Source organism: Lepisosteus platostomus, chromosome 12 (genome assembly GCF_059453375.1).
Source record: "Lepisosteus platostomus isolate fLepPlt1 chromosome 12, fLepPlt1.hap1, whole genome shotgun sequence".
Classification (NCBI taxonomy): Eukaryota; Metazoa; Chordata; class Actinopteri; order Semionotiformes; family Lepisosteidae; genus Lepisosteus; species Lepisosteus platostomus.
The window spans coordinates 9625609-9648001 of NC_142622.1; the positions used below are offsets into that span (position 1 = coordinate 9625609).

Here is a 22393-nt window from a genome sequence, read left to right on the forward strand (position 1 = left end):
TTCCTTTTCCTGCAGTGCTGTATAATTGGATGTGTCTGTGCTGGAAGTCACAAGGTTGGGTTCTCTGATGTGGTCTCTCACTTCTGAAACGGCAGGTACGCGTTTACATTTAAAAACGTAGAGCCTTTGTCAGGCTCAAGTTTGCCAAAATGTTGACAAGTGTTTTGGAGTAGACAGTTTCCATCTGGTTGATTCTACTATTTTCAAAGTTTTTTTTTTTTACTAGATCTGCGGGTCCATGCTCTTTTTATCCTTTTTTCTTCACATTTAAATTTATAAAGCATTAAATATGATCTTTTGTGGCTACACGTATACTGTCAAAGCCAAATTCTGGGTTTTTTTGTAATAAGCTACTTGATGTGTGACAGTTTAAAATGTAAAATTGTCACACCACTTATATGTTTATTAATCGTAGTGCAATCAAATTCCATGAAATACCAAATTTTCCCCACAAAGCAAGTAAATTATTTTTCAAAACCCAATTAGAAAAGCAATGCACAGTGCTAATGTGATCCAAAGTAGTGCAGTCCTGGCATGGAGACAGAACTGGTATACCAACGCAGTTTATTGTGCAATGGATAATCTAATCCCATGTAATTTCGCAATTGGGACTGTTTGGCAGTGCCGATCCAAACAGTCTTAATTCATTGTTTGTAGCCCGCTGAACAGTTTCTATAACCAACTCACACACAACAAAGTTTAACCTTTTTACTATCCAATGTGCTTTGTTGTCACTGATTCTCTGTAGGTTTTGGGATGTGAAAGTGCAAGAAAAGGCAGCAAAGTGTCAGTAACATTCATAAACAGAGGACATCCACCAAGCACATGTATGTTTCCATATAATTTCTAAGTTTCCCCTAATTTCCAGCCAGCTGATACTACATAGATTCAAGTATTCGTCAGAGCAAAGGAACAATAGTTCATCAGGGACACCAGTTCTGTTTCTGAGGTAATCATTAATTCATTTTACTGTAGAACAGAGGTGCTGAAACTTAGTTTCCTCTTTAAGGTCTTCTGCCTTTGACATTTGCACAGCCTTTTCTTATGTAAAACAAACTGTGTAAGATAATGTTATACATTATACTATGTTACTTTTATGCCTTTTATATTCTTCAATTAGGAAAACTCTTAGAAAGTTTAAAACTCCTCCAAAATACTTTTAAATGAAGGTCAGTGAAAGGCAAAACACTCCTCTCCCTTATTATGAAATACAAAGAGTTAACAAATTGGACATCTGTAGTTTTTTATGCACCAATAAAAATGTAATTTCAAAAAATGGAATATTGCATTATGTAAATACTGCAGTTTTCCCTTTGAGTCATGAAGGCTTTCTTCCATTAACCTTATGAGAGGTTCACAGTCTCCTGGCAAGCAAGCCAAGGAATCTTCATGTAACTACTTAAAAAAATAGAGGATTTAATGCTGCCTTAAAAATAACAAAAATAGAGCATTACAAATTGTCAATGCAGATAGGCATATTCCAATTCATTCTGTATTTTAAGTGAATTACAAGCAATGGTGACAAAAAAGTGACAATACATGAAATCTGCTCCATCAGAGGAAGTCCCATGCTGGTGTGTTTAATTTTTCTTCATCCAAAGAATGTAGAAGTTTACGTTGTAAACAGTAAAGGGACATGAAGCTTGTCAAAGCAGAGGGTGACCTCACTGTGTGGCTGAAGATCCCTGCGGGTGCAGATTTGCGGCCCATTCGAGGACAAGACTAGAGCTGCAGTTACTCTCAGGGTCAGCTGTGTTAGGTGTTGCTCATTCTCGGCCTGCGACATACAACGCAAAACATAAAGAAAACTGTTTCAGTACAAACCCCCTTTTCCTTGACAAGCTAAGACAGTCCTTGCAATTGTTCCAACATTCCCCAGTTTCACCTGGGCAGACACAGGCATCCTCCCTGCTTTGCATTAATCCTCCCTGAGATAGGCAAGATAGTTTCTTACAAACGTGTCAGATTTTTACCGTTCTCCACAACACAAAATTACAAAATAGCATTTCACATTTTTAAGGAACTACCTAAATTCAGCACATTTCTACAGCACAGTCTCACAGAGATGAGAGCTTTGCAGTAGTTTAATGCATGAACCCTCAGCAAGAATGACACAGGCAAAACAGTTATTTCTAAAACATTTATTAAATACAAAAATAACAAGCTTACAAAACCGAAAATTAAGGAGTTACAGCTATAAATATCGACACACCATAAGACTAGTTCAGTTCTACTAGTTCATGCATTTGTCCTGTAAAATCCAGATGAAAAAAAATGTATACAAGCCTCTAGGGGCTGTTATCTACCAGGTCATTCAAGAGTCACTGAAGCACCAAGCAGATTATTGCAGTCACAGCTTCACCTTGCTGTACAACTACTTTGACCAAAGGAAAAATATTTTCTTACAATCTTGTTTTACTTGTTCTGATCATATTAGTAATGTTGGGATTCCACACAATGTTATTAGTAACTACAAAAAACATTTCTGAAGTTTGGCATGCCATCACATCAGAAATGAACCAGTATCTTAAATGCTATTTAAGAACTGGTTAACTTTGCAATAGCGTGGGAAGTGCCCAGCCCTGAACAAGGCAGTAAGCCTGATAGACTGGTCAAACATTGTTTCATCACTCAGCTACAGTACTTACACAATCATTACACCTTTCTTCCCAAGAGTTAAAAATCTGAATGGGATTACCTTTGCCTAACCAGTTTCACAGCAATGTGAAGCAGATTCATTAAAAGGCAGTTTTATCATACTTGGTTAAAGGATTTTGCAAGCACAGCCTCAGACATCTATAAATTTCACATATTATGGCAGAACACAATGAAAGCTAAATGTGTTTTTCCCCACACATACATCGTTTACACCAGGAAGGCTCAACGTCTTTGATGTTAAGCATTCGCATTTAAAATCATTATTGCAGAACACATAAAGCACGAGCCTGCTGCTTCAATGACCATATGTACCAGTGTAAGACTATGGGCTTCAATTCCCCATGGGCAAGTCAGTGCCGCAACATTGCCACCCACAAACACTTGTCTGGGGCATTTACATCCAAAACTACAATCCTCTGTAAGGCAGCTGGCCGTGTCATCGCAACTACTTCTCTGCCAAAATATTCTATGAAATGGAAAATATTCCTTCAAACGGGGTCAATATTTTGATGACACGACACGATTACCTTGACCAACTGATTTACTGCTTGTGACTCCGCACAGTGTCAAGATGTTAATGAAGACATTGACTTCTTTGTTTAGGCATAGCAAGGCTGTAGTTGTGCGTCTCAGCTACAGGTTCTAAGGGCTGATGTCTTTGACTTTGGCGTTTTAAACAGATGGGTAGCTTGTACACTCGAATTGTGGGTACATCGTTTGAGGAAATGGCTTTTTTTAAAAGAAGAAGCAGTTTAAAGGATGCATATTCTTATAAAGGACAGCTGGATAACAGTGCTACAACATTATGGCGGGTCCTATGTAATAATAATATAATAATAATAATTGCTTACACTTATATAGCGCTTTTCTGGACACTCCACTCAAAGCGCTTTACAGGTAATGGGGTCTCCCCTCCACCACCACCAATGTGCAGCATCCACCTGGATGATGCGACGGCAGCCATAGTGCGCCAGAACGCTCACCACACATCAGCTAAGTATGTATGTCTCATTACAACAGCCTAAATGGTCACACGGTCCTTTTCTATTTGTCAGGGATAATACACATCATCATCTCCTCCACAGATAAGGAGGTGCTAGCGTTTGACTAGAGATTTTGCACTCCTCTACGGAAACTGCTTCCAGTTTTAAAGTCTGTGGGGCGGAGCAAGAAGTTGACCTCTTGTGATTTTTTGGTGGGAATACGAAAACAACAAAAGACAAGAAACTGATATACAGTAACAGTTGCACGTTTTATATTCTGAGTGGAAACTGACCTCTAGACAGATCTTTCACAGTAGTTTGCAAACAAATACAGGCTGGTTTCTAGCTATAACACTTGGCCATACTTCTGGAACTGTCTACTGTTACCTTGCTGGTGTAAGAGTATTGCACTGAGGAGTGTCTGAATCCACTTGTACAACTAAGCCATGTTTTAAATTAATACTGAACAAACATCTTCATAGACTGCTATAACGAGTCAGGCTGAATGAGAGTACAGAGGCTACTACAGTATCATTAATCCAGAAAATGAATAAAGGGAAAAAATGTCAGCTTGCTTTTCTATCAGAGCAGGAGACTTGCAATGTGATCCTTATCAGTATATTGGAAGATTTAACTTTACATACATCCCAAAAAAGGGAAGACATTTTTAAGGAATGTATGTTGAACATAGCTAAATAAGACATTTGCTTTTCATTCATCAGAGCTTTAAAGTGCACTTTCAGAAATTATATAGGGGGTACTTATAGAATGACTTATAGAAGAAGTAGTTTAATAAACGTGTCAAACAAAAGTCTAATACTGTCAGATAACTAGATTTGTCAAAATCATTCAGAATCCTCAATTGCAAAATACAAAAGTACTTAATTGTAAACCATAATTCTTCAGTTTGCCTTAAAGTCATAGTAAATATCAAATCATCAATAAAACATTCTAATTGTCTACAGGCAACTTCAACATGTAGCCTATAATGAGACGACAAATATAACACAACACTCACAATGTTTGAATACAGCAATGGGCAGTGATGCTGCCAAATATTTTTAACTAAAACTTTTAATTTGTTTAAACTATTGAGACAGATCTCACTGCCGTGGGAAGGTTACTGTGCAACGTATTCACAATTGAAATAAAAACCTAAGCCGGCCTGTCTTTCCTGCTGCTTCCTGCACCAGGGAGATTGTTCTAAACTTTACTTTCTGTATTCTTAGAACTGCAGAGCACCAGAAAAGTTCATATTTGTAATAAACGTTGAAAAGATTTTCAAATTATACCATACAAGACCGACAGAACTACAAGTTTCCTGACCTCTATCTCACCGCGACCCTGGTCTCAACTGGCTGGGAAACACTTTTCGTAATTCACTGCGGAACTTGGCAGTAAAGGAACTTAACCGTTTGGAAGGTGTTTTTTGTCATCATGTAAATATACAGCAAAAAACGCTCAACAGTGAACAACTACTTCAGGATAAAAATAACTTGCATAGGACGATTTCAGTTTTATGAGGTTGGGCTGATTATTCTCTTAAGGAATAATGCTTTAGAGAACTTCCACTAAAGACAATCATTAAGGAACAAGAACAAAAGGGAATGTTGTGAATTAAAATCGGAATGACATCAAGTATGGTGCAAAATCGTGTCTTGGAATGCCAAAGATGTCTGGTCCCTGTTCTAAACTAGTTGCTTATTTGAAAATGAAAGTTGTCCCAAATAGCTGCAAACCATCTTTCTTTTTAATGTTAATGATAACGTATACACTACATCTTCTTGCAGGAACTTTGCAAAACAAGCTCGTATGGTGATTGGATGAAATGCAACAGAATAGACAACAACAAAAACGCTTCCATTTCGTACCCAATTAACATGTACCCAATTGAAAATGTTTGCTTGGCATCTAAAAATGTATCTGAAGTTCATAAATACTGAACAGTGCAGGACACATGTACATGTACAGTCGATGAAAAAAACTGCACAATCATGAGGGATACTGTGTTCACGCTTCCAAAACTTTTTCCAAAAAAGACAACGACTTTTGTTTTCTAATTGAATACTCATTTAAATTTAACTTTTATGACCTCTTTAGTTGTGCTTTGTTTGAAATTGAGCACTTGTTAATATTCCAGCCAGCCATGGTTAACACCACAATTAAAGAAAAGAGGCACGAAATGTCATCCCAGATAAAAAGACATATAGCTTTTAATTCATAGGAAGTGAAAAGAAGAATAACAATAGGAAAGCCCATCTCAGAACTACAGCAGTGGCACTGCACACAATGTGGTTTGAACAGCAGGGCTGTCCAGTCCTAGTCCTGCAGGTCTGGTATGTCTGTGGGGTTTAATTCCAACCCAGCTCTTAACAAGTTAAAACAAGAAGGTTAGTAGCTTTTCCACTCCCACTTAACAGCTTCTCCCAATCTCCTCATGTGCTGCTGCTCTAAAGAGAGTTTGAAAACCTGCAGAGACTTGGTCCCTCCAGGAGCTGGTCTGTACACCTCTGCAGTAGACAAAAACTGACAGAGCCAGTGCAGTTGCTGTGGTCGGCTGGTATAACTCATCTCACTGCTTTACATGGGACAATACGGTTTCCCCGTATTTGGTCAAATTATCCAAATGCCTTATCGACTAAATATTAGCAAATACGCACATATACATTACCCATTTTAAGAGAAATGTTTATATATTTAACTGGAATGTTTGAAATGGAAAAGAAGTTTGTTTCAGTCAAGAATTTATTTTCATTCAGGTGGGGGATACATTTATGATCTTATATTACCGGCTTCAGCAGATAAGCACGTGTATGTTTGTATGTAAACCTCCTAGAAGGTTAAGCATAGAGAACCACACAGAGTACTCTACATCAGCTCTTTCTAAAGTCAACGCTTGAAAAAAAAAATCAAGCTGAAATGTTTCTTCAGAACATGTAACTATTAAAAAAAAATACCTATGCACAAAGATTTTATTGCAGTAGTATTCAGTTTTCTTTCTCGTGACCTCTGGGGATTAGTAGTTTTGACTAACATTAACTAGCAGATTCAGGTCACATTTAAAATATCTTTTTGTAATTTCTGGATCTAAATTCACTGGGTAGAGTTAAGAGACTGTGGATTTTGAACTGCATGATTTAAAAATAAATGGTTACGGTCTTGCTTTTGTTTAAACTCCCGCACAGGTATGTCTGCTGATGCTCTCAGAGCTATATTGCAGACACTGCAAATTCTTAATTCATCCGAGTTCTGAGTTTTTACAGGCTTTCCCTGCATTTCTCTAAAAACTGGACACACTCCAAAAGTTTCCCTAATACTTCCAAATCTTTTTGGAAGCACTACAGGATTTGAAGAGATTGGGGACAGCAGTGCCTACTGCATTCTTTTAAGGTCTGTTTGCTTCCTCTCTGTACATGGGACTGCAGTGTATTATAACTCTGTACTCCACTACACTGCTGTCTGAACAGAAAACTGAATGGGAGAGTTCAATGAAGACTCTGCCATGGCAGTTCTCACTGTTTAGAATGCAGTCCTTAAGGTATGTCTGTACAAAGCACCTTTACATAGAGGTGTAGTTAAATCTTCTAAGCAGATCCTAACCCTACAGTCAAGGTACACATTTGACTATTAAATTATGTAGATCAAAAGTCCATTTATACTCAACTCACAGGAACAACACTTTGAACCATGAATAAGAAGAGGAACTCGGGACACGTAGGATCTTGAGGATGAATGAAGCATGCTAGTTAAAGTGAATGAAAAGACAGAAATTCTTCAATTCTTAAAAGGCCCTGAGAACTACCTGGTGCTATAAGGACCTCTATGCAATTATTTTGAAGAAAAAATCAGGACTTGCTCTAATTTTTAAAATTTCAGAACTCCCTATTATACAGGTTTCCTGCTTAAGATTTATACTGTGAAACCTAACTTTCAGACATAAGATGCAAAATAACAAAAACAAGGTTGTCACTTAAAAACAGACTGAGAACTAAATTTCAAAACCCCTAAAAGCAAAAGAGTAAAAAGAAACTCAAATCTAAATCTTTAGCACAATCACTTAAAAGTGTATAGTACGATTTTTTTTGGTACTAATTGTGCCTGAAGCCAGAAAAGACCCTGAGATGTTATGCTGTGATCTTGCTTTGAACTGTACACATTTTGAACTAATGCACCATGTTCTGACCTGAAGAAATGTGTCCCCATTCCATTTATGCACAGACAACCTGTACCAAATAAAATCTACTGTTTTTTCAGGTACTGGTACAATTGAACAAGTTCTGGTGTGCAATCTTAGTGCAAGAAGTCATTTACTGGAAAAGGAATCTCGAGCACACATACAAACCAATGAAAAATACAGCCCCTGCCCCAACATTAATGAGAATAGGTTTCCAGTATAACCACCTTTTTCTTTTTCTTTCTGCTTCACTTAACTTCTGTTTCATCTGCTGCACCTTCTGTGCAGTGGTTGCTATCCTCTCTTCTCTGTGTCTCTTGCGAACACTGTCAAAAAAAAAAAGATACGTTTCAGTGCGCACACAAGGTTAACAATTAAAAAATAATTCACCATTACAATCGAGAATTTATTAGAATTACAAAAAATGCTTGCAATTGTACAGGTTTCTACATTCCAAAAGGTTCTACAATCTACAATCTAAAGTCTACAAGGGCGACATTGAGAAGGTGAATACATTTGCAAAGCACCATATACAGTATAAGGGCACTGATTGTATTAATAACTCACACATTTACTAGTCCCTAAAAGCGTAGCCCTTCGTCTGTTAATATATTTTTGCACTGTATGTTGCTTAACTTGACAATATATTTTTAAGAAAAAAAATTCTCTACTGCTGTATTATTTTCCAATGTATCTCGGTTTTCCTCCTAATTGTGGACTGTGAAACTGAGGAATATATGTTGCCACAGGGATTACGATGGGGGGAACAGAACTGCATACTTTGGATGAAGTATCCTATGGAGTAAAGGCAATGTATGTGGCTGTTTCAATTTACTGGTGCTATCAAAGTATAATAGAGAATGTGGACTCTCCAATTATATCAGACTGTGCACGACTTTTAATAACTTTTTGTAATGTACCATCTACATTGTGTTGTGTGTTGTACAGTACACATCCTGAGAAAACTTTACGAATAGGAATTCCATTGATGTACCTACTGTATGGCAATAAACTCCTCTACTCTCTATTCTGTGGCAGGTGTATTTAACTTCTATATTATACAGGTGGCAGGACGTAGGGGGTGCACTTGCCTTCCTGTAATGCCATCCGTATTTTCTTGCTCTCTGCTGGACAGGTTCGTGTCCGCTGAGCTGTCCAGCTCAGGCTCCTCCCTCTCCTCCGAGAGCGACACCCTGCTCCCGTTGAACTTCTCCGTGCTGTGCCGGGGGGGCTGTGCTGACGGGGAGTTATCACAGGCGGGTTCTTGATCTTCTCTGGACAGCTCCTTCCACTGTTTCTGTAAGGTGGAAAAAATGCCACCTTATGTCACCACTCAATGCCAGAATTGAACATTTCTGAGACCTGAGATTTGTTTGCTTAACTTAAAACAACCAAAAAAAAAATATTACAGGACATATTCCTGTACATATTGCTTAGAGGAAAGATAACTGAAAAGGAAGAAGAACGCTACACAGCCCAAACCACTATATATGCGGTCAATTTCTTTTTAATGGAGTAGCCATACAAGTCTCATACACCTCTGAGACAAACAGCTGTAGATCTTTTTGCCACATTCTGAAAAAGGATAGGCTCAATACATCTGACAGACATGGCAGTCCACTATGTTGTTTAAAACCCAGCAATCGTCCTTTTCAATGTGAAGCACAGAATTCGGCCTTAGTACAGCAGCTTGTACCTGAACAGAGGAATCTCCCATTATGTATTTTGCTCCTTCTATTACAGCCATGTAGGAGAATCTCAGCTGGTCAGGAGTCTGGATGAGTCCCATTCGGTACTTTCTCATGTCCAGAAGTATTTTCTTAATATCCACAGACGAAGGATCTTTCCTTTTGTCCATCTGTAAAAAAAAAATGTATATTTTACCCATTTTTCTTTGCACAGTGTGCAATAAGCATTTAAGAATACAAAATGTATTACTTATCCAAACAGCACAAATGGTCTGAATGACTCAGTGCTACATCACAAAAAAAACAATAAGAGGAATGATTAATCACATTTTTTATTAGGAAACCGCACTGCAATACTGACAGTGCACATTTTTAGAGCTGTCTTGGGCTGTGAAGTATTTTTTTCTGCAGTTCTCCAAAGTGCCACTTTATTCATGTCTACAGATTTATTTCAGATGCATTCTGGGTACAAACTTTTAAGTCATTACTTCCTGAATATTCAACTTCCTTTTTAACGCACTACTAACATAAGTGTAATAACTGGTTTCTGTACTTACCAGAAGAAGGCAGGTGTCTACCAGTGAAAATGTCCCTGAGCGTCCTATTCCAGCACTGCAATGAACTACAGCTGGCCCATGGTCAGAGTTTAGAGAGCCAGACTCTCTGACTTTGAACAAAAAATTAAGAAACGAGGCTGGAGATTCTGGTACTCCAAAATCTGGCCATGTGGTGTAATGAAAGTGAAAAATCTCCCTGGTCTCCCCAGTCTGGACAAACAGTAAAACAAAATGAGAATCGAGTTAGAAAGGATATACAAGACAGCCCTCTTTCACTTTTTTATCAATTTTTAAAAATCCAGAGTCTAAATCATAATTTCATCATTAGACCAGCAGGAGGCAATGTTTAAACCTTGGTTACCATTGCCTTTCGTACATTTAAAAAGTTTTCAAAACCAAAGAAGAAGGTTCCTTAAATTTCTAGATTAGGAAAAAATTACCAGACGTACCACAATACAGGATATAGGAAATTTGATGATCAGAGTATTTAAAGGAAAGGAAAAATACAAAATTTGAAATTTGAACTTTGATTTTAACACTGGACATTACAGAAAATTCAAAAATACAACATACATTTGTGTTTTTCAGCCCCAGAACTCGTACTGTATAATATGATTTAATATCTTCAGAAAGTAGCGTCACATGAAATCCAGTGTCCCTAAAAGACATTTCTCGCTCTTCTTTTGTTGGCCAGTACTGTGCACATTTTTCCTGTGGGGAAAAAAAAGTATAGTCATCTTCTGGAAAAACTATACTTCTAATAAAACTACAGGAGAATAATTAATTAATTTTGTAATTAATGGACTAAAGACTACTTTGCTGAAGCTGCTGAATTAAAATGTTAGCGTTTCCTTACATTGTTTGAAAGAACATCCCTGTCTATTCTAAATTGGAAAAACATTAAATATATTTGGGCTTATAAAAAAAAACAATCAAGACAGAATAAACGAGCAAAACATGAAGAAAAGGGTTAAAATAAAAGTGTATAAAGTAACACTTTATACAAGAGTTGTTTGAATGAATTTCTTAATTTCTTTACTAATAGCTTATCCAGTTTTATTGTTTTTCATGATTAAGAAATCTCTAAGAAAGATATGCCATGCTGACCAACTATCCTAACACACAGCATCTGGTTATATGAATAAGACATTTCAGACACAAATGCTGTAATGGAGTTTTAGCATTCGTGTTTTCATTATTGATCAGGTTTTATCAAACTCTTATCGAACTGAGTCATATGTTGCCGATATTTAAAATCGGTTCATCTTAAATCGCCCAGGAAACAAAAGGAGTCATGATCACAACATGAGAAACACAATAATCAGTCAGACGTCAGTGGTAAATGTAAAGGGTATGCTTTGCATGCAGATTTTCCTTTACTTTGAAATTCTTAGCAAATGGTTACGTGATGTGGCACAGAAACTGTGTTGGTGTTGATTTAATAAAGACTTAGGCTTAATCATTGTAGGCAAAGTAGTTTATGGCAAGTGTACATGCCATTACTCATCAAAACCCCATTCATTGTGAAACCAATTACTTTTTCCAAATTAACTTTATATAGAGATTTGTTTCTGATCTATTTCCTGTACAATCCTCAGCCATCTCTTCCAGATTTACAATTTTTTTATTGTGAAAAATATAAATACCTTAGAGCACAGACACTGTCAGTCCTTAGGAGGTCATGCATTCCCAGTACAAACTAAGGCAAGCTAAAAGCTAGTCGAGAAGCATTTCCATTTTCATTTGCACCTGCAGCTGGATGATTTCTGTGTTGTGAATGGGATGACCAAGTTCAATTACCACAGACCACAGGAGAATCTCAAGTCTTATGAAATTGTAATTGTAAGTACTACCGTTTCAGTCAACTGACTTTCCGGCTGCAAACAGTACTTTCAGTGCACGTGGCCTGGCCCTCCGTATTTCAGAAAACGAAAATGAAATATTCCTTACCGAGCCTTTTTCAATGACTCTGTTCAACATGATGACAGCTCTGCTCTTTTGTTCCCATATCATCAACCAGAAGTGACCACAAGTGTTGCGAAGTGGTCCCTGCAGAAATACAAGTGGAGTCACCATCTTCCATAAAAAACAAAGACAGATGTAACCAGCCATTCATTTTCTAAATGTCAATACAGGGACGGGGGGGGATCCATAGTCTATCCCAACAGGCAACGGGCGAAAGGCAGGGTACCATCTGGACAGGACACAAGCCCACTGCAGGGCACACACAGACACACACAGACACACACGAGCCCATTTTTCTGGAAGCCAATTAACCTACCAGTACACTTTCAGACTGTGGGGGGAGACTGAAGCACTCAGAGGAATCACATGCGAACATGAGGGGAACACAGAAACTTTACCCCAGGTCCGGAATTGAACCCAGGACCCCAGAGCTGTGATACAGCAACGCTAACCACTGCACCACTGTGCTGCCCACAAATGTCAACTATACTGTATTTTCAAATATTGGTATTTAGGGAGACCAAAGAGCTTAATAAGGGTATGTAGCGATCAGAAAAAAAAGAAACTCTGACAATTTCTAATATTTAAACAACATCTTGTTGCACAAAAAGATTGACTGTCTTTACAATACAATATATAGGATGGGTACAAACATGTTTAGAAGAATGGCCCTCCTACATAGGCTTCTTCCTAAATGAGCTCCAAATAAAGCTATAAAACGCTTTTAGTAATGGACAAACTTTTATTAATACCTTAAAATCACAAGATAGCTTATACTGTGGGGACAAAGTAAAGAAAACTTTACAAATTAGCCCACAAATGGAATTTATGAATTTATGTATGACCCCCCCCATTTTAACTGAAACGATTTCTGCTTCTTCCCAGCTGTTTGACATCTTAGAAGTAAGACACTCTGCAGAAAACAGGCCCACACAACCTTGTGATTTATTAGTCTTGTGTTCAGTCTACTTTCAAACAAAGGCATCATTCTTTTCAATCAAGAACTCACAAACAGGCGCTGCTGAAAATTTCAGCCAGGAGTAAACACTGCCTTTTGAAATTGAAAGTTAGTGCGTCTAATAATCCCTACCTCAAAACAGCTGTGATATTAAAACTATTTCCAATACAAAATCCTCTATCCCTCCCTCGCCTTAAATGATAATGTGTTTTTATACCCAACAACACAGCAATGTATATTTTTCCATATAGATACATATATCTGGCAAGATATAAGTTCTGGCAATACATAGAGTATCTTTGTGTGTGGAGTTTGCATGTTCTGCCCACATTTGCATGGACATTTGTCAGACTCTGGTATACTACCACTTTCCCCACATACTTGACAGGTCTGATTGGCTTTCAGTAACTATACATTGTTCCTTCCTCAGCAGCCCTGTGGCAGCCTGACATCCAACATGGGGGTAAATCAGATGTGCACTTAGTTCCACTCTATACGCTTTCAGGACAGACTCTGGCTCGGCAATACTGGACAGACACACATGTGTTCACTCAAAGCATAGGAGGAGAAAAGGTACCCTGGCCTCCTGGACTGCAGACTGCCTCCAGCGAGGCCACCCCACTTTTACAATCTGCACACTGCACAATTTGATTTCTACTTTTTAAATTGACTTGAATGTGGGTTTTTTTTATCTATTTTTGGCCCTGCGAGGGTTGCAGCTGCAGCCTGCTGGAGCTGCTGTCAAACCCCTGCTGCAGGAGTAACTGGGACTACGCACTGAATGGGATACCAGTCCTTCACAGTTCACCCACATTCACATACAGCGGGCAATCTATAATTTAACATGGACAGCATGTCTCTAGGCTGTAGGAGTAAACCTAAGAGGCACAGAAAAACTAAATGGACAAGAGAGAAACATGCAAACTCCACACAGAAGGCACCCCAGTCCGGAATAAAACCCAGAACTCATGAGGTGTGTCCTACCATGGTCCACACAGTGAACATGATTATGGCTGTCACAGTTTGCAGGTACCTACCTGAGTTAATATGTAGTTTCTTTGGGCTTCTTCCATTACAACCAGGCTAGCATTGATATAATCATTTTCTGCATTTTCTAGCTTAACGCGACTGTGGTCAACTGAAACAAATGAAACAGATTTTTTTTTTTCCCCGACATGCATACAGCGGTGAATAAACATGAGTTTAATACACAAACAAACATTTAAAACACCACCTAGTGACATTGGAGGATTTATCTATGAATTAAGACGTCTGCAGATGATTGAAAAGGCCACATTTTGAAGAGAAACAAGATCAAAGGGGCAGTGTACTCAAACTCCATTTTTATTGCTATCACTTTTTTTTCCTGTGCAAGTTACTTCCGTGCTGCAGGATATTGTACTGTAGGTGTTTCAGCAGAGCAGTGCAAGTTTGACACGTGGTGTCTATCGGATAAGGGATTGCTAAAAAGAGACATGATCAAAGGCTTCTATTCATACGTACATTTTTGTCAAGTAGGTATAAATTCACATTCAATTTCTAATATTAATATTTTAACAGATCAAATTAAAGCTTATCATAAACATTTCTGACAGCCTCAAAAATGTTCTTTACATTTTTTGACAGCCTCAAAAATGTTCTTTACATTGCGTGCTCAAAATGAAAAACCTTGAAGTCAGCTGCCAATAACCACCAACATAACCTCGCTCATAGTACAAAAGCAAGCAAGACTTAATCAGAATGCTTTATTTGCGTATTACTGCCCCTGACATAGTCTATCCCTTCTTGTTAATCTATGATTTCAAACTTTAAGAAACTAATTAAAGCCAAGTTTAATAAGCTAATTAAAGTTAATTTAATTTTAATTAGTTTAATTTGGTTTAAATTCTCTTTTACAGAATTTGGACACCTCTAAGTCAATCCATTCCCCTTCCTCCTTTGTTTATACCTGCTCTGATATATGTGAAGTAGACTAACTCTGTTTGGCTCTGTCTGTACAGAACAGCTTTTACTGCACATTTTTGCAAGTCTGAATGAACAGCAAAAAAAGGCTGCGTCTTATGGGAACCCACAGAGGCATTCTTTCTCGGAAACATTACATCACCTTCAGTGGAGTGCGAGCGAGAAAGATCTCTGATGCAGGAAAGACTTCAGCAAAATGAAGCTCTACTACAGCAATAATGTAATGGTCTGTGGCCGGTGGTGGCGAGGGGGGGGGGGGGGGCGGGTGAGTACTAATTCTAAGAGGTTATCTTTTAATATTCATTGACCTTAACAATTTTCTCTTCTTTAACAGTTTTCAGGAGTTTCAAAGAACACCCTTCACTTTCAGAAACAACTAGACTATGAAATCTATAAAGAACTCAATAAAATGTAATCCTCGATTAGATTTTGCTTACCAAGCGTACTGTGATCAGATAACTCATAATCGTGCACATTAGAGATTGGATCCAAAAATAAATTTCTGAAGCAACAAGCATTTTAACTGACTTCTAATTAATAAAACAGGAAACAAAAAACCTAACAGCTGGCCCTCAGCCCTTACTTTATTTAGTATCAGTTTCATGGTTCTCACTCATTAATGCACATTTAAAGGTACACAATACACATAAAACCGCAGAGCAGGAAAATATGGTGTGCTTTCTCCACAAATTTCACAGTTAAATTCTTTATTTTCGCAGTTTTACACACTTGTACTAAACAACATATTGTGCAATTTTTAATTATTCCAGAGTTTTTAATATAGAAACATGACAGGAAAGCAATAGAAAATTAACTACCATAAATGAGCTCTTTCACAGTTAACAGTGTACACTTATCTTCTCAAATAGGTGTTATTAAGCATCTCCAACTACAGTTTTTAATATAATTACACTGCACATTCATGGATGCATCACATTCACCCATGCACTGTATATACATTGTTTATCTAAGAAGATGTATGGAAAAAATAGCTTGGTATATTTAAGTAAACACCTTTATTTGATCTTGTTATCATGTTGGAAGACTTGAAAAAGATTTTGACACTCTTTAGGAAATAAAGGACATTTATGGAGTTTTCAAACACCTACATATGTAGTACGTCTGGATAAAAAGGTACTCTAATACTCTGAAAGTTAAAAACAAGTACAACTGAATTGTATCACTGTACATATATTGTGAAATTGCACAATTGATATATAAAATTGCTTGTCAATCTGGTTCAACAATCTGGGAAAAGAACAAAAGTATTTTTCTTGTCACACCAGATCTATAATTAACCAACTGTACATTATAAACATGAAGCAAATACATATTTAGCATTAAAAATAAATACCACAGCAATAGGTAAACTCAGATCAGGAGTTCTGCATTTTTTATGCAGAATTTGTTTTTAACACTACTACAGAGCACTGGAGCAACACGACAATAGGATTATTAACACTGTAAGCATTTCCCAAAAGCTTTTGCTGGGCAAAGTTATAAACATAAGAATCCTATCAATTCTAATATCACAATTATTTTGCCAAGTAGGTAGTATTCAGATTTGGGATACTTACATGGGCTGACGTCTCTGTATCTATTTCGGTTTCGATTCTCCGGATATTTTGCCACTCTGTATGGACATTCATGTGACTGGTTGCGTATTTCCTGAAAAAGAACAACCAGAAACATTATAAACAGGTTTCCACATACAGCGAAATCACTGGCATGAAGGAAAGATTCCTTTAGCAGCCTTGGACATTCAACACATTGGTAGGTCAGAGGCCAGTGTTAATGATTTATTATTCACTTTCCTGGACACTTCCTGAAGGACAAATCACTTTACAACACCCATTCACAGTGACGAGTGAGAGCTGTTTTTTTTTTTATATCTCAGAGCTGTCAAGAGGCTTAGCCAGTGAAGGTGCTCTCCCCACTGGAGACTGAGCTCCGCGATACAGGCAGTGTCACTAGCCGACTGTGACTGAGATCCCCCATGCACTGACATATAAGTGGCTCATCCCACCAAGGATGAGGTTACTAGACAACCAGGAAGGCTGCAGGTTTGTGCAGCAGCAGTCAAGGGACGCGTCTCTCCTTCACCCATCATTCAACCTCCAGGCAGAGCTGCGGAGGCAGCGAGGTGTTAAAGGGCGAGAGGCTCGTAGGAGGGTGGGCTGGAGCAGCCTGTCTACTCTTCCTCACTCTCCCCTGCCTGTGGCTGCAGGGCTTGAAGCTGAGAGCCGAGACAAAGAAAAAAAAAACACATACCTCAGGTGGCTCACCTACTAAAGCTGTGCATTCAGGGCACAGACTGTATCGCCGATTCAAATCTGTGCCGTTAGCTGACTGACCAGAATTCCCCAGGTGGAGCCACATACCATACTAGTCAAGCAGTGAAGGGGTCAGGTGGACCAGAATAAAGCTGTTCGCCAAGAGCTGGCCTGGTTACAGTTCAGGCACATGTGATCTGACTCACTGGTGAGAAACATCACCTGTTCTGCTATATCTGATGCCTGAAGACTCATTGATACAGTGAGCTCCGGGTGTGAACAACAAGCCATTCTTTCCTGGCAGAGCTCACATCAAGTACAGCAGTTAATCTGTCTACATGAGAACCTGTTTTTACTTTGGTTACTGTTTTCAAACAATAACCCGTCTCAAAACAGTGAAGAAATGTATTTTTATGTTACTCTAAGAATATTTTACATTTACTATAAGTTCCATTTAGCCTAATGTGACCTTTTAAGACAAAATGCTTTATTTCCTCTGTAAAGGAGAAACACTTGAAAGTGCTCAATGCTGTATATTAAAATATAGGCCTATATTTCCAAAAACAAATTCTGAGCTTATTTTTTACACTTTTATGCTTGAGTGAAAGGTGTTAATTAGGAGGATTTGTTCTGTTTTATTACCCCAAAACACTAATGCATTTATCATTTAAGTGTAAAGGGAAGACATATACAGTATTGTATATGAAAGGAGCACTGAGGTTTTTTTTAAACAGGAAATGAAGTAACATTGTTTTTAAGCACCTTTGTTAAAACATTACTATAAAAGAAAAAAACAGGTGTTTAAAAACATGTCAGATAGAGAACTGACCATTTTAGGTTTTTACAACATGTAAGGTCATTATGTAAAATATTATTCAAAAAACAGAAACATAGTGCTGCCTGAGTAACTTTCATAGCCTTGAGCAGTGATACTCTTTACTGGTACTAAGAATGCAGTATTTCCTGCTGCAAGCAAAAAACAGAACTTTGCTTGAGTCCTTAATCAAAAGTGCTTCCACGTTTTTACTCTTAAAAAGCTGAATAAGATTTGTCATTGCTCGCTGTTTTCATACCAATGTGGTGAAAAGCAAAAAAACTGTAGGAGTCCGTCACATTTCACTGCTTGTATCTGTCAAAGACCGATCAACTTTTAAACAGCTGTTTAAGGCAGAAATAAGGATCAGTAGGTTGAGGAGACACTGCTTGACGTACCTTTGAAATAAGGCACCTGTGAAACTCAGGACACACTCCTGCTGTACTAGTTACTGTGAAGTCTTTAACAAGCATGTCAATTCAAAGCATTCATCAGCACTGGTGATCCGGAGCTCCAGTGGCTCTCCTGGACCAAGGCTAGGACCCACTGCCCTAGAACAATTCTACAGTGAACTTTCTATTTCTTTCTGTTCTCTGACGCTGAGGTGAGGCAGTAGTGCTGGGACTTGGAGCCTTCCTTTGTCATTTTGTAGATGTTACTTCATGAAAAGCTTGGAGAGAGGGGTGTGGCATTGTGGACTTCTCTTTTCCAGTCAAGTCAAATAAGCCACTCCATGTTGACCTTGGTGAGGGGGGGTGATAGGGGCTGCCCCTTTCAGCTCCCCCCACTCCACCCGACCCCACCAACGACACCCTTGTATCTGTTGCTTTTGCCATTTGAAACACAGGTCAATTCTCACTGGTCTTTTTTTTTTGTCTTACTGATAAACTATACAAGCTTTAAAACAGCTGCAACTTACATTTGACATTTCTCATTGTCACAGGTATGCTCTTACACGTTATGCCGAATATAAGGCGTCACATTTACACTGCAGTAATGTTTTCATGGCATTTGGAGTGCAAACTACTGTTATTAAAATATCCCACCTTTTTAGCTAGCACAGCTCCATGTACTCCAGAAATGATTAAGAAACTAGCCATGTATTCATATCTATTACCATCCCTGAACATCTAAAAGAGGGAGGTTATTTTGGCTGCACATTTTTTTCTCTTGCATTCATTCTCTGGTGAAGCTCATCCCATATACTCTCACAGCAGACGACTGGGGGGGGGGGGGGGGTGTTTATGTGAAATAAAAATGGTGTATTATCTTTATATTTAAGAAACCCAAAAATATTTATACACTTAAAAATGCCATCAACAATGGAAAAATACTAAAACTGCCTTCACAAAAAAACATGATTAGCAGGGAGCTATATAAGGTCTTGTTTTGAAACACATAAAACACCTTTTCACCCCCCCTTTAAAACTGCTGCCCACTCGGCAATGTTCCCTATTGCAACAGCAAGAAAACACGTGGGCTCGCTTTAAACTAAAAGGCACCTCTTTAAAGAGAGGAGTGCTTTGCACCAATACTGCACACGAGTAGTGTTCTTTCGACATGGAGACAGATGTGAGTCGCTGTCACTCCTCATTAAACCAGGCTGGTAAAGGTGCTTAGGAATTTAATACTGCAGTACAGCTCTGTCCTGACTGACCCCCTGCTTACTGCATAAGTCATATATTTTCCATTCATGGGAGTATTGGTGGATAGATAACGTTCACCCAGTCGAAACATAAGAAACGCAAGATAGGCATTCCAACCCTGCTACTGATTTTGTCGTCACAACTGTTAACACTGTTAACAATGGGAATTTGAAATGAAACACGGAAGCCACATCATTACTGTAAAAGGCTGATTTCGTGGCAACGACTGTTTTTTTTTACAGGTGTGTCGTTAAAAAGGCATGAGTTCCCGACCAGACTTCAGAGTCAGCAGAAAGCTTTCTTGGCATGTGGCTCTTGCAATGTGGTCTTTCGACCCTTTTTTTTTAGGAATAAGCGGCGGTCAAAACAGTCTACTCAAAATGAATGAGAAACCACATGATCTCGTGGAAGTCGCGGCCATAGCGGAGTCCGTGCAGGCGACACGCTCGTGTCTGCTCCTGGGAAGCCCCGCTTCCGAGAACACGAGCGCGGCGCACGTTACCGGAAGCGAGCTTTGACGTCGAAGCAAACTGGTCGAACTTTCAGGGGGCAGTTTCGTAAACAGACGTGCTGTTGCACACCTGTATTAAGCTTCGGGTGCGAAGTACAGGATTACTGGTAATTGGGGTCTGCGAATCCTCTGGTAGGAATAATATACAATACCAGAGCTGCAACAGCTGCGCTACGCAAGACAAAACATGAAGTCACTTGGAGCGTTTAAAGCCAATGATCGGCTTAAGTTTTTACACCCTAAGTGACTATATTGTTTACGACTAGCAGTAAAGCGTCAGTTTATTTTACGCAGCTGGAACTGAGCGAAATATGATTATCTGATTACTACTGAGAACCTGCTTTCAGGTTAAGACACTCAACTAACACTCACTACACGCTTCTGATACGTCCAATGTTTGCGAAGCTTTTTTGGTGTTATTTTTTTTTTAAATCGCTGTTTGAAATATCCAGGAGAATTTCCTAGCGTCTACTACATTCCTTTTAAACCTCCGGTGCGCGCTCCCGCAATTCCTGGTAACGAGCAGGGCATGCGCACCGCCGCCACGGGTCTGGGCGGCGCAGGCGCAGTACCACTCGCGGGCTCGGTGCGCGCCGCCGAGGCCAGGCTGCGGCCCAGGAACTTCCTAGAGGAAAGTCGGAAGCTAGGCGTTCAAACGTCTCCCAGAGCACAGCTGCTGCGGAGAGGGGGTAACGAAAAACGCGAGTTGAGACTTACGAAGTACAAATTCTGCCACCGGCCCGCCGAGTCCATGTCCCGAAACTCCTGGTCCATCGTTGCTGTGCCGGTGCGGTGCCAATCCCCCCCCCCTCCCTTCTCCGCGGACGTAAACAATTGAGTCAGTTGTTGTCGGCGTTCACGGTTTCAGTCGCTACACATCCTCCAGCCGAGCCATTTGCCGGAACACGGCGAAACAAACTGCGTGTCCGTGTAACTGACATCAACGCGGAGAGCGGCGCCTCTGCCCGCGCCTGCGCACTGGCGGGGGCCCTTCGCTGCTCGGGCTGCGGCGCGAGAGGAGGCGCAGGCAGGTTGTCGGATGTGCGATGAGACGGCGGAGGGAGGTCTGGCGCCCAGGGATGACACTGGGCGGAATGAATGTCATTGGTTAGACAGGTGTATTTTTAGCTGGACGTGTAGGCTTTAGGTTAATCACCCACCCCACACAGACACACATATATACCCCCCGCCGCCTACAATTGCAATATTCTTGCCGCTTTTTCAAGAACATCAAACCGCAGCGAAAAAAAAAAACTTCGTTCTCTATTACGTACTTCTTCTGCCTCCCGATGAACGATAACGTGTCACGCATCATGACTGTATTGAAAACTGTTGGAAGAAATAAGGAAAGGAGATGGGCGTAAGACCGGCGCTGTGTGAACCGCGCAAAATGTCAAGCTGTGTCTGACAAAAAGGTTATAACTCGGTTTCAGATGAATCGGGAAGTGGCGTGTCCCTTTTACGACACAAATCAAAACTTCATTGACGGAATGAGGCATTTGGCGACTACCGCTTTTCAGGGTCGTGCCGGTATCGTGCCTGCCCATCTGGAAGCTGCTGAAATGAACATTAGCCTTTTAAGGGTGGTGATCAATCGTGGGAAGTTATTTGCTCTTTGGCCCTCGCGTTATTTATTTTTTTAACTTGAAGCCATGAAACATTGCCCTCAGGAGAATACGAAATCTTGACCTTAGACGGTAGCTGCATGTGCTATTTTTTCTAAGTGAACTGTCTACAAAAGAAAACAGGTCAGCCGAGAATAACACAAGCGATCGAAAATCCTCTAATGGCTACTTACAGATATTTAATATATGTGTAACAATTATCAGAAACAATTGCTGCTAAAACTGTTAAAGCTAACTGTCATCAGGAAACCTGAAATACACAAGTTATTCTTTTTGGATCTTATTCTTTCACTAGTGTAATGATGGTGTTGATACTGTGTCAGACACAGTCCAGTGTGTTTGGGAATATTTCTGGGGAGTGCTTAGTTTTAGTGTTAGGGTCTGGGATATGTCATTAGGTTCAGGTGTAATCAGAACTCAGCAATGAGCTCAGTGCAATCAGACTGCCACCTGGAACCACCAGCAAATACATAGTATTTCCTGACAGCTCTCATCCAGCTTTCCAGGCAATGAAAAAAATGAGTTTAATCTTTTAATAAGAATAACAATTGCAACAATAACGCTTCTTAATACACATTA

The 22393-nt window shown here is 39.3% G+C and overlaps 1 protein-coding gene across 3 annotated transcripts; it reads right to left on the reverse strand.

Moving 5' to 3' along the window:
* Positions 1-1474: 1474 nt before the first annotated feature.
* On the reverse strand, positions 1475-21621 carry LOC148651052 (tyrosine-protein phosphatase non-receptor type 2-like). Of its 3 annotated transcripts, none has more exons than XM_088600845.1 (11): positions 20907-21621; positions 16523-16613; positions 14021-14121; positions 12011-12109; positions 10634-10771; positions 10061-10270; positions 9512-9673; positions 8907-9106; positions 8043-8141; positions 7310-7383; positions 1475-1777 (listed from the first exon to the last, which is right to left on the reverse strand). In XM_088600845.1, exons 1-11 carry the CDS (start codon positions 20961-20963, stop codon positions 1767-1769), a joined length of 1242 nt encoding a protein of 413 aa, XP_088456971.1. In that variant the 5' UTR covers positions 20964-21621; the 3' UTR covers positions 1475-1766. The 3 variants fall into 3 exon arrangements, with proteins under 3 accessions (XP_088456971.1, XP_088456970.1, XP_088456972.1); XM_088600844.1 differs by having other exon boundaries at positions 8907-9112; positions 20907-21585; XM_088600846.1 differs by lacking the exon at positions 7310-7383 and having other exon boundaries at positions 8907-9112; positions 20907-21565.
* Positions 21622-22393: the final 772 nt, after the last annotated feature.